Source organism: Camelina sativa, chromosome 1 (genome assembly GCF_000633955.1).
Source record: "Camelina sativa cultivar DH55 chromosome 1, Cs, whole genome shotgun sequence".
NCBI classification, from domain to species: domain Eukaryota; kingdom Viridiplantae; phylum Streptophyta; class Magnoliopsida; order Brassicales; family Brassicaceae; genus Camelina; species Camelina sativa.
The window spans coordinates 19,208,569-19,220,672 of NC_025685.1; the positions used below are offsets into that span (position 1 = coordinate 19,208,569).

Genomic DNA, 12,104 nt, shown 5'->3' on the forward strand with positions numbered 1-12,104 from the left:
CCTCAAGAGATGGCCAACCACACCTCCATCAAAGAAAAATCAATGGCGCTTTATGGTAATTAGTTAGCAAAATTCTATTAATGTGTATATCATGAATGTATATTCTTCTTTGTCTCTGATTCTTATTTTTTTTCTGTCGGGTTCGGTATAGACCCCTGTGTCCATGGATTAATCCGGATAACTTGGCAAGGCAACTACATGGGACCAAAGTCAAGCTGGAAATTTGTTTGTTCCTCATGAGAGGAAAACTAACTGGTGGCAATCTTTTGTGGTAAGTGTTCAAAATTTATACTACTTTTTTTTACTCTACATAACTAAGTTCACTTACTCACAAATACTAATGTCTTCTTTTAATACTGTAGCAAAACTTCTATTGGGAGTCAAGGTACTCTTGAAATAACTTTCACTTTTGTATTATGTGGATGATGTTTTGTAGGTGTATGATGTCTGCACGTTTTCATTCACAATCCATAAGAGAATGTTCATTGTTTTAATTTAGTTTTTGTTGTGACTAGTTGTTTTTGACTTTTGATATGAATGTTTGTCTTTGATTGTTGGTTTATATTAATTTGGTTTTATATCCATTCACAGCGGGGTAAGTCAAGCAAATGACGCAATTATGGAATAGGCAGTGTTCAATACCGGGATTTTGATCCTTCTAAGACCTTCTCTTCAACGCAACCTCGACATGGACTTGCGTATCTCTGGTTTGGGTAAGAACTCTGAAACTGTCAACACTAATGTTGAAACGCTCAAGACTGACATAAAGACACTCAAAGATGATATGAAAAGTGAGTTCAAGGACGAGATGGTTGCAACACGAGCTTCACTAAATGTGATTCTACAGGCTCTTGGGGTGAATTCTGCTACCCTCCAACATGTTAGTCATACTCAACCTTCTGATCCTACTGCAACACCTATTAATCCCACTGTCCTGAATGTCGTAATGCCTAACACTGCCTCAACCTCGACTCCACCTATGACTCGAGATCAACAAGCTGACTTTGAACAATGGTGTGCTACTCGTGACTTTACTTCACAAGCACTTAGATAAGCGGTGTGTCTCTTACTTTATTGTGTATCTTGTATATTTATCTTGCTTCGAAAAATCATTGCATCTTTCGTAATATTTAATCGCCTTTTGTAAGTTTTTTGGAATCTCATGGATCTTTTTGTAAAACTTTGGAAATCTATGGTAGTGTATTATCGGTTTTATATTTCACATTTCAGATTTTAGAATTTGTATTTCACGTTTCAAATTATAGAATTTTGGGGTGTAGGTTTCAATTTCTAAATTCGTCACAATCACCAGGTCACGGTGGTTCGTGGCTAGAAAAAGCCATCGCTTAGACACAAGTGCTTCGTGTCTACTTAGTCATTGAATAGACATGAACTGAATCGTGGCTAACTGACCACAAAAATTTGCCTGACTATTCCGTGGCAATTAATGTCATGAAATACACGTGTCAAAATCGTGACTATAACATCACGAAAAGCCACGAATTATTTTAATCCACGATCGTATAGACACGATTTTTTTTCGTGTCTTGTCCTGTCTGTGTGGTCATATAGCCACGAAAAGTGACTTTCTCCACGGAATATTCCATGGCTATAGGCTCTATTTTTACTAGTGAACTAGCTATAAAGTTTGGAAATTAATATCCTCACAAAAAGTACTGTTATTGACATATTCAAAAAATTATATATAAAGACTAATATATCTGATCCAATACTGAATTGAATCCTAATACAAGAAACTCCATATCAGTATTCTTCATTTTTACAAGTACAAATAATGGTTATAAACATATTTTTTAGAGTCATTTTTTTTACACTAGCTAGCTGTAGTTCTAAGACTTAACATAATAGGATAGTAATTTTAAATTAACAATTGGGCATAGTGGGAGATTAGTAGGTAACTGGCAGGAAAGTTAAGAGACTTTATAATTGCAAATCGTTAGCTTATCTGTAATTTGACTCTTACAAACAATGAAGATCGATTTGGTCGCAGATATTTGTCTGCTCATTTGTAAATATATACACAAACACTCATGCACGCCTAATTTAGACTATTACAAAAGAAACTAAATGCGCAAGAGCTGTATCCGAATGATTCAAACTAGGTGACTAGTATCATATAACAATTCCCAAAATTATTAAACAAAGATGGTCATAAATTAACCATATCATCACATCTACCGGAAAATGAAATACAAATAATTCAGATATATGCAAAACTTGTAGAATAATTAATATCCACCATAGAAATGTGGTGTTTGACTTGATTTACATATACTTTTTGAGACTGATCCACTAAGTTGTTAGAAGACACAAAACTTTGATTACCAATAAAGCAAGAACATCCATTATACTTTTCTTTCTTCTATTTTTTTTTTATTATTTCTATGATACTTGTAAAGAGTTTCAAGCTATATGCATATGTTGTTGGTGTTGTGTGATAAATCACATCAGAGTCGTAACTCGTAAGAGCTGTAAATTTACCCAAATTATTGAAAGTACATAAAATTAGAAAGAGATCGAGCATTTTTCTTACGAGAAAAAAAAAACGAACGGTGAATAACGCGTTTTTCTTTAGACGACGAAATGTTCATAAACAAAAGAATGAATTATCATATATTGGACCAAATCAAAACAAAACAAAAAGACTAAACAAAAACAAAAAGTGAACTCGATTTTTCGTCCAACGAAAAGACTATCTAAATATTTTTCACTTAAAAAAAAAAAACAATATATTTTTACATTACGAAAATACAAATTATTTACATTAGATTTAAGAAGCCAAAAAAAAGAATTTTAAGAGTAGGTGAGACTAGAAAAACTCAGTACCGTTCCCCACCTGCCTCACTCCGCAACGGCGAATTCACACCATTTCTCAACGTTCTCCGGTGGGTTTCTCTTAAATTCCTCGGCGACTTGGCAGTAGGAGATGGCGACTTGGCCGTTGGAGAAGGCGAATTAGCCGTCGGAGATGGCGACGACCGGGGATGGTTACTTTGTTTTTGATGATGATGGTGACTACTCTTACGTGGCTTATTACCAGCACGACCTTCATCTTCTTTATTGTCCGAGACTGACTTGTCCGGAGTATTTGGTACCGTGTAAGTAAATGTCCCCATAGCAATATCATTATAGTCCTTAAGATCATTGAGTATAGAGACGACGGCACTCATACAAGGCCGGTTCTTGGGTCGATGACTTAAGCATTGGTAAGCCAACGTTGCTGCTTTTCTTGCTCCTGTCTCTGAGTACTGACCTTCAAGTCTCGGGTCCATGATACGACTTAGCTTACGTGGGTCGTTGAGCATTGGACGAGCCCAATCCACAAGGTTCTGTTCCCTCGATGATCGTTTCTTGTCTACCGATCTACGTCCGGTCAAAAGCTCTAGCAACACGACTCCGAAGCTGTATATGTCACTTCTCGCTGTTAAATGACCGGTCATAATGTACTCGGGAGCAGCATAGCCTTGTGTGCCCATCACTCGTGTTGACACGTGAGTGTCGTCTCCTTCTGGTCCGTCTTTGGCTAACCCGAAGTCAGAGAGTTTAGCCGTGTAGTCCTGGAAACAAGATTTGAGATTGAAGCTGTTAGAGTTTTTATTTTATTTTATTTTATTTATTAAGTGAATAAGTATTAAAATTAAATAAAACGGTTCAGAAGACTTACGGAATCTAACAAGATATTGGAGGCTTTGAAATCACGATAGATAACGGGGTTTTTGGCTTCGTGTAGAAATTGAAGTCCCGTTGCGGCTCCATGAGCTATCTTCATCCTCGTAGACCAAGGAAGTGACGCAGAGTACCCTGAAAAGAGTAATATACAAATTCTGTTAGGACATATTTCTTGTCGGCAATTTGATCATTAATGGACGATTAAGAGAAGAGAACATAGAGAAAAGGAGAAAAAGAGAGAGAGAGAGACTCACTTCTGAAAAGTTGATTCTCTAAGCTTCCACGAGGCATGAACTCATAAACAAGAGTCCTATGTTCTTCCTCGCAACAATAACCAATCAATTTCACAAGATTTTTGTGCTTTAGCTGTCCTAAAAACGTAACTTCCGTCTGAAAAAAAGAGATTAATGCAATATTAGAGAGAGACTCATCATCATCAAACTAAAAAAAAAAAAGAGAAATATCTAATGCAAATTTAAAGGTACTAACCAGCCATTCACGGTGACCTTGAAGACCTTCAAGATCGAGTAATTTGACAGCTACAGGCTGAGCTTTAAGACCAGGACGAAGCTTATCATCGATGAAACCTTTATGAACAGGACCAAACCCTCCTTCGCCGAGGAAATTAGTCGATGAAAAGCTTTGTGTGATGACTTTAAGCTCGGCTAAGGTGAACACGTGGAGATCTGATCCTGCCAAAGAAATCGATAGATCTTCTGATAGAGTGTTGGAACTTGGATTACTCAAATCAAGAATCGATAGTCTTTGGAAAGAGCTCTGTTTCTTAATGACGTCATCTTTTCTTTTGTNCCTCGTAGACCAAGGAAGTGACGCAGAGTACCCTGAAAAGAGTAATATACAAATTCTGTTAGGACATATTTCTTGTCGGCAATTTGATCATTAATGGACGATTAAGAGAAGAGAACATAGAGAAAAGGAGAAAAAGAGAGAGAGAGAGACTCACTTCTGAAAAGTTGATTCTCTAAGCTTCCACGAGGCATGAACTCATAAACAAGAGTCCTATGTTCTTCCTCGCAACAATAACCAATCAATTTCACAAGATTTTTGTGCTTTAGCTGTCCTAAAAACGTAACTTCCGTCTGAAAAAAAGAGATTAATGCAATATTAGAGAGAGACTCATCATCATCAAACAAAAAAAAAAAAAGAGAAATATCTAATGCAAATTTAAAGGTACTAACCAGCCATTCACGGTGACCTTGAAGACCTTCAAGATCGAGTAATTTGACAGCTACAGGCTGAGCTTTAAGACCAGGACGAAGCTTATCATCGATGAAACCTTTATGAACAGGACCAAACCCTCCTTCGCCGAGGAAATTAGTCGATGAAAAGCTTTGTGTGATGACTTTAAGCTCGGCTAAGGTGAACACGTGGAGATCTGATCCTGCCAAAGAAATCGATAGATCTTCTGATAGAGTGTTGGAACTTGGATTACTCAAATCAAGAATCGATAGTCTTTGGAAAGAGCTCTGTTTCTTAATGACGTCATCTTTTCTTTTGTTTTTTTTAGAAGAAGCCATTAGGGTTTCTGGATCTCCTAGACATCCAACGATTAGTGATCTCCATGATACTTTCTTCTTCACCGCCATTGTTTATTTGTGTGTTTCTTTTCTTCTTCTTCTTCTCGGTTTAGGTTTGGAATGGGAGAGATGATGAATGGCTTCTTTGAAGAAAGTGAGAAGAAGACTTTATAATATAAAGTTTTTATGCTATATTTATTAACTCCGGTTTGGTATTTAAAGGCCACGAGGAGAGAATGAGAGAGAGAAAGGACGATGACTTTTAATTACTAATTTCAATTCAAATTCACCTACTACTACTAATGCTACTCTTTTCGTTCTAGAGTGATGGCTATATATTTTCTAACCGTGGTTTTCTTTGTGACACACGCTTATTTTTATCTTTGTTTGATATTTTCTACGGAAATAAACGAGTTGATTTTTTAGTTAGTGGTGGGTGCTTCCAAAATTGTAGACGATGACAGCTTTGTGCCTTACTCTAACGATAAACAATTACGTGTTATCTTTTCGTTTCGTCAATGGGCCATTTATACATGTGATTCTGATGCAATGACGCCAAAAAAAAAAAAAGTTTCAGATAAAATAATTCTTTCTTTTTTCTATTTTTTTCCCCCGGAAATTATTTAGATATTTGGAAGTTTGAGTATATAAATTCAAAAGAAACAATAATAAAGCTGTTTCGTTTGTGTGGTTCGATTTTGTTTTTGTCATTTCTAGTAGTTTTACAAGCTTGATATAGGGCTGTCTTCGGTCAAATTTGACTTACAAGTTCTGGTAATAATCACGATACCCGTTTCGGTAAAATAACATTTTAAAAAAAAAACTCTGTAAAAATCTTTGATCATGGCGAAGTAAAGAAGCATCATCGCATATTCATTTGCATGAAATATCTTTCAGTTCCAATCTTTATATATGGAAAGATATATACTCTTTAAACAACTGTACAAAGAAAAATCTCGATTTTAGAAAGGGATAGACGGATAGTGATTGAAAATTCCTCTTTCCTATCAAACTGTAATTATTTGAGCTGGGGTAATTAACCGGATCGAACCGAAGTGAGATTTTGGTTGTTCAGCTTGATTTCGGTTATGTATAATAACCGATCGGTAATAATTCAAACCGAACAAACCAAAATCTGGTTAGTTTGGTTAATCTTAGACATTTTCTCAAACCGAACAAACCAAAGTTCAGAGCTAGTAATTATTCTTTAACAAAAAGAAAAACTGTAATTATAGTTATATAATTTGTGAAAAATTTCTTCTTTTTAACCCATTTCCAATTTTTTTTTTGTTAAAGAATTTATTTCACTTTTTTCTTCTTCTAGGTATTACTATATTATTATTTTAAATTCAGAACTATATCTCTAATTGTAAACATATGAATAAAGAGACTATATATATATATATATATATATATCTTTTGTTTTAGTGTTCCTTCTCACTTTTAAGAAGTAGGCAATGACTATCTTCCAAATAGAGACTTTGAGAACATATCTAGGGTTTTATGAACTTTTTATTTGGTTAATTAAGGTTTTATGCATGGTAAACATATATATACAATTTCACATTAATAACAAATAAGCTAACAACTAAAATTGTAGTGTCGTCATGCAATTTGATAACGATAATATAATTAAGAAAGAGTCAACTTAAAATAAAACGGTTCTAGAAGATTGATTAACCCTCCTCCTGCTTGTCCTTCTTCTCCAAGAAACATATATAGTCAACAAAAAAACTTTGGTCCAAACCAAGAATAACAAAAAAAATCGAGAAATTTACATCTCAACAAACAAAGATGAAAAAGAGAGTTTGGTAGAGATGCAATTAATATGTATTATTTTATAGATAGATTAGATAGACAAAAATGCGTCAAGCTTCTAGAACACATCGTTTTAGATATCAATAATTAGAAGGAAAAACAATAATGAGAACAAAGGTGAGGAGGAAGATCTCAAACGCGTTGTGTGAAGACGGCGACTTATTCGTCTCTTCTGAACTACATAATATAATTATTATATATTTTGAGAGATTCGCTTTGCTTCAGTTTGAGTTGACATTTTTACTTGGTCGCACAGAGTGGATCCCATTTGATCATTTTCTATAATTAATGACTAGAAGGATAGTTTTGTAGTCTCAATTATCTTGTAACATTTGCATACGTTGATATTTGAAATAAAGAAAGCAATTCGAGTTTCTCACTCTCGATTCTAATGGTTCTTTCTAGCTCATTGTGTTTTGTTTCTTGATTTAGTATAGACAGGAAGAAATTAATGTAAGTACTACTACTTATGTAGAAATTAAAGAAGCCTATGGAAAATGGCAAAGCAATAATCAAAGACTAATCCCACACTCCTCTTATTCTCTCCACTCTCTTCATATCTCTCAAAAGAAGAATCTTTGCCACGGGACATATCGCTAATCTTGCATTGATCATAATAGATTGTTTGCTAATAACTAGTTCTAATTGGAATTAGCTAGCTTCTTTGTTAGACCAATGCTCTGTTTTGGAACTTATGCTCAACTGTTGTAGTATTCATTCAGCCAATGATTATATATATGTTTTTGAGCATTAAGATATAAACAATAAAGAATATCTAAAACAATAAAGGATTAAGCTCAGATGTATAAGCCAGACTCTTGAGCTCTCATTTTGTTTTCTTTTTTTTGCAACGATCATTTTATGTATCCAAACGATAATGAATTTTATTAGTCTCGCTTGTTCCTTGAGACTATCCAGAAAACACTGACCGCTGGTTCTTTTCCTTCGAACCGGCCTTTTTTAAAAACTTGTTTTGTCTTGGAATCAATCGTACGGTTTAGTAATGGCAATAATGCAGATGAAGTCGAGAATGCAGCAGCCTTCTTGGCCTCGGCAATAACACGTGCAATAATCTTTGTGGACAATGGCTTGAATGCAATGGGTGTTGCACTGGACAGCCCGGTCTTCAAAGCATCTTACAAATTCCATTTCGTGAGCTTGCTTGTTAGTCTTTAATGAGTAGTATGTACGGCATATGATCCTAATCGGCTTTCTTATCTTTCTTTAAGAGAATAAATTGTGGTTCTAGGTTTGTTATTTAGCAACTGATAGACTTATTATTCCTCTTATGATTGTAAATTTCCAAGTGAGAAACCTATTTAAAGTGTAATCAGTTTCTAATTATTGCTGCAGTTTACCCTTAGACAATTCTTGAACTTGGAAACAATTGAACAAGCTCTGTTTGAGTTTGAGCGTAACAGAAAAACATCTTTGTTTGATGAAAAGGATATTTTGTGACAAGATAAGCCATTACCATATATATATATATATATATATATATTTCTCTCCTCCAGTCCCAAACTGATTTACAAGAGTCATGAAACCAATCTGGTTCCCTCCATAAAAAAACTCGGATAACCAGTCATCTTATCCTCTAAGGTACTGGTGGAAGTTAGCTAACTAAGAATTGAGTTTGTGGCTTTGTGCACTGGAACTTCTTCGCGAGGTCATTCGTTCAGGCAGTTTTTCTTCACCTGGTTTTGACTTGAACCTGTGCAGCCTTTTCTGGTATTGCCAAAAAACATGCTGAGCAGCCTCATAGTTCTTACCCTGCAAATCTTAAGGAAGAGGATTCAACATGGCAACCGTTTCTTTAGAAAAAACATGCTACAGATGAAGCAATTATCTTCTATTTCAAACATGTGAACTTAAACTTCTCAAATATCTCTTTAATCTTTCACAAGCTCAATCATCCTTTACCCGGTCAAATTTAGGTGTCACAATTGGAAAAAAGTAACTGAGGAAAAATCTCCTAGGAGTAAAAATATAGAGGGATCCTAAATCTATTTCTGCATATTTTTCTAACTTCTAAGAAACTGAATACCTCTGTTCTTGCAGATGAGCTAATTTGGTTACATTTTCAGCAATTTACACTGAATTGTCATCTCTGGCATTAGAACAAGAGATTAAATAAAAATTGACACAACAAGCATCAGAAGCCTGCAGAATGCCAACTGGCTAACTAAGAGCGATATATAAACATATTTTACAAAGTAATATTTATGCAATTCTTCAAAATAGAGTTAGGATCTAGCGAATCTAAGGAATGTGAAAAGATGCTTACTGTGAGGTTTTTGTCTGTTTGTCCGCTCTTCTTCTAGCTAAGCTTAACATGTGTAGAGAATGTCTGGTGGTAGAAAGGCCAATGAACGGAGATAATGTACAGAAAGCCTAGCAGACAGCCAAAGTCGCATTTGCTGTTTTTGTCTCCAGAGGTGCCACATTATTACTTTGGCCTTTACGTACTATCTGGTTTAGGAGATAGACCTCCTTAGCCATTCCAGCCTTAAGAAGACAAGATAACAAAGAATTCACAGTAATCTTATCCGGTGAACAACCTATTGCCACCATTTTGTGGAAAATGCTGACTGCTTCAAACATCCTTCCTTTCATGCAATGCCCAATTATAAGAATCGTAAATGTGATCTTATCTGGTTTGCATTTCTTCTTCTCCATCTCTTCCACAATAACATTTGCCTCATTGACCTTCCCAGCTTTACAAAACCCATCAATGACAGGGTTGTACATAAATGGTTTTGTGATAACATCCTTACCAGCTAACTGCCCCAAAAGTTCACGAGCCTTGAGCAGGCTGTTCTCTTTACAGAGTGCGTTGATAAGAATAGAATAGGTATATTCATTAGGAAACATTCCTTTGGCATTCATCTCTTCCCAAAGTCTAAACCCTTGGTTCACTTGTCCTACTCTACAGTATCCATCAATTAAGGAAGTGAATGTCACAACGTCTGGGAAACAGCCAAAAGAAATCATTTTCCCACGGATGTCTTCAGCACAAGGCATCTCACCAGCTTTCGCATAACCATCCACGAGAACATTAAAAGTTATAGTAGTTGGGCATATTCCAAAACAAAGCATGTCATCTAACAAACGAGATGCTTCTTGCATCTTTCCGGCTTTGCAATACCCTGAGATCATCGATGTATACGTAACAACATCCGGAGAGCAACCACTGCTCGACTTAACATCGTTCAACATCTCATTTGCTCTGGCTAGCTCATTACTCTTGCAAAATCCCTTAATAAGAGTATTATAAGTAACAATATCTGGAGAACAACCAAAACTGCTCCTCATCTCACCAAACAGCTCTAACGCTTTCTCTGCTTTCCCTACGCAACACAAACCTCGAATCAAAATGTTAAAGGTCTTAGTATCATTGCAAGACTGAAATCTCAAATGTTTATCGAAAAGCTTCATCGCATCTTCCACACGGTCCAACTTCACTAACGTATTCAACAAACTGTTCACAACCATACAACATCCTTCAACCTCATAAGACTGAAGAAGCAACGCAGTAGCGAAATGAAGCTTACCCTTCTCAGCAAAAGAAGACACCAAGAACCCTAATAACCGACTGTTGGGAGAAACCCCATCGCTCTTCATACACTCAAACATCTGACCAGCTAAATCGTGCATACCGGCTTTACAAAGCGACCTAGTGAGCAAATTATAAGTCCAAAACGAGTGGCGAATGTTCAATTTGAATCGACTAAACTCCCAAAACCGAAACCCTAAGTGAGGATTGTTATTATCAAGTTTCTTCACAACCTCAAAGGCGATAAACGGATTCAGATTCTTACTCAAGTAACAGAAACAGAGATCTGAATCTGGAACTCTGTAGACGAACAGAGAAGAGACGATTTTGACTAACCAAGCTTCAGGGCAATGCATCACTTCCCGTTTATTGCTCTGTAGAGGACGAGATTGAGCTCCTCCATGAGAATGCGTGTGGAAATGAGCAATGGCGGTTGCGAACGTTGTTCGAATCATAACGGCGTGGCGGCGAGTTTGATTTGGAAGGAGGAGGAGGAGGAGCTAGAGCTAGGGCTTGTTTTGGTCAACCACCTCATCTGTGTTTTTTTTTTTCAGATCAATTTGTGAAACTGAAACAGTACAGAGGAACCTTAGGACCCTCTAGGAGAGGTAGAAGCTTTTATAACCCATTAACCGAACCTTAGGACCTACTAAAACCGAACCGAAATTCATTTAAACCGAATTTTTTATAACAACCTAAATGGTAAAAAAAAATTCTATCACTGAATTTTCTATTTTTTTAACTAGAATTACTAATAAATACATTTAAATGTACGAATAGTTAAAAAAAAAAAACTGTAAAATTAAGCAAAAATCAAATCGGGATTTGAACTAAAACATTAAACCAAACCGAAATTGGATCCGTATAAAAATCTTTACCTAATGTTGGAAAAAACCGAACCAAACCAAACCGAAACTAAGTCTTTCGTCTTTAATTGTTTTTTTTGTTATTCAGACAGAAAAGCAAATAAAAAAATATGTTTCCGGCCAGAAAATTTTGTCTCGATTCGACTTCTCTGATCAAAAATTTCGTATTGTTTTATGTTTATCATAATTCCCATCTTAGATCGAGTCAATTAGTTTGATCGGAGAAATTTAAGAATCTTTACAGTATCAGTGTTCGAAGATGTCAACGGAGAGACGTGCTTCGTCTAATCCGATGACCAACGAAGAGAACGCTATGTAAACGCTTATTCCTCCCTCTTCTTTAAATTAAAATTAAAAATCTTTATTTCGATTTGGGTTTGTGATTAGCTTTCGTTTTCATGCAAATCCGTATAAAGATACATCCTTTATTTTGTTTCCAAACTAAAAAAAAAAGTTACACTTTTGCCCAATGTGTGTGCTTTTAAGTTTTGGTGGGTGGATCTAAAAATTCATAATGTATTATTTTTTGTGTTCTTTTGGTAGGTTTCTTGATATATTGCATGAAGCACCATTGTTTGGTCACAGGAAATCTAGAAGCCTTGTTGGGAGTTATCTCTATATAGTTCTATTGGCAAGTTT

General features: G+C 35.6%; 3 protein-coding genes and 1 long non-coding RNA gene across 7 annotated transcripts in view; 2 read left to right on the plus strand and 2 right to left on the minus strand.

Moving 5' to 3' along the window:
• Positions 239-609, plus strand: LOC109132249. The gene is made up of 3 exons (XR_002037499.1): positions 239-271; positions 363-385; positions 592-609. It is a non-coding gene; the product is annotated as an uncharacterized LOC109132249 (long non-coding RNA).
• LOC104699166 (serine/threonine-protein kinase At5g01020) lies at positions 2,745-5,524 on the minus strand. 2 transcript variants are annotated; one of them, XM_010414503.2, is made up of 5 exons: positions 5,198-5,524; positions 4,180-4,487; positions 3,945-4,080; positions 3,686-3,822; positions 2,745-3,578 (listed from the first exon to the last, which is right to left on the minus strand). In XM_010414503.2, exons 1-5 carry the CDS (start codon positions 5,295-5,297, stop codon positions 2,841-2,843), a joined length of 1,419 nt encoding a protein of 472 aa, XP_010412805.1. In that variant the 5' UTR covers positions 5,298-5,524; the 3' UTR covers positions 2,745-2,840. The 2 variants fall into 2 exon arrangements, with proteins under 2 accessions (XP_010412805.1, XP_010412812.1); XM_010414510.2 differs by lacking the exons at positions 3,945-4,080; positions 4,180-4,487 and adding an exon at positions 4,655-4,790 and having other exon boundaries at positions 4,890-5,524.
• On the minus strand, positions 8,462-11,173 carry LOC104699182 (pentatricopeptide repeat-containing protein At2g06000-like). 2 transcript variants are annotated; one of them, XM_010414525.2, is made up of 2 exons: positions 9,331-11,173; positions 8,462-8,816 (listed from the first exon to the last, which is right to left on the minus strand). In XM_010414525.2, exon 1 carries the CDS (start codon positions 11,052-11,054, stop codon positions 9,438-9,440), a length of 1,617 nt encoding a protein of 538 aa, XP_010412827.1. In that variant the 5' UTR covers positions 11,055-11,173; the 3' UTR covers positions 8,462-8,816; positions 9,331-9,437. The 2 variants fall into 2 exon arrangements, with proteins under 2 accessions (XP_010412827.1, XP_010412820.1); XM_010414518.2 differs by having other exon boundaries at positions 8,462-8,824.
• The window catches only part of LOC104699197, a 5,338-nt gene continuing 4,807 nt past the window's right edge, over positions 11,574-12,104 (plus strand). Inside the window, exons 1-2 of one of the 2 annotated variants that reach the window (XM_019228888.1) lie at positions 11,574-11,780; positions 12,009-12,100. In XM_019228888.1, coding sequence (XP_019084433.1) covers positions 11,725-11,780; positions 12,009-12,100 — 148 coding nt within the window. In that variant the 5' untranslated portion in view covers positions 11,574-11,724. The remainder of the gene's footprint in view (positions 11,781-12,008; positions 12,101-12,104) is intronic. The other variant, XM_010414537.2, reaches the window with a different exon arrangement.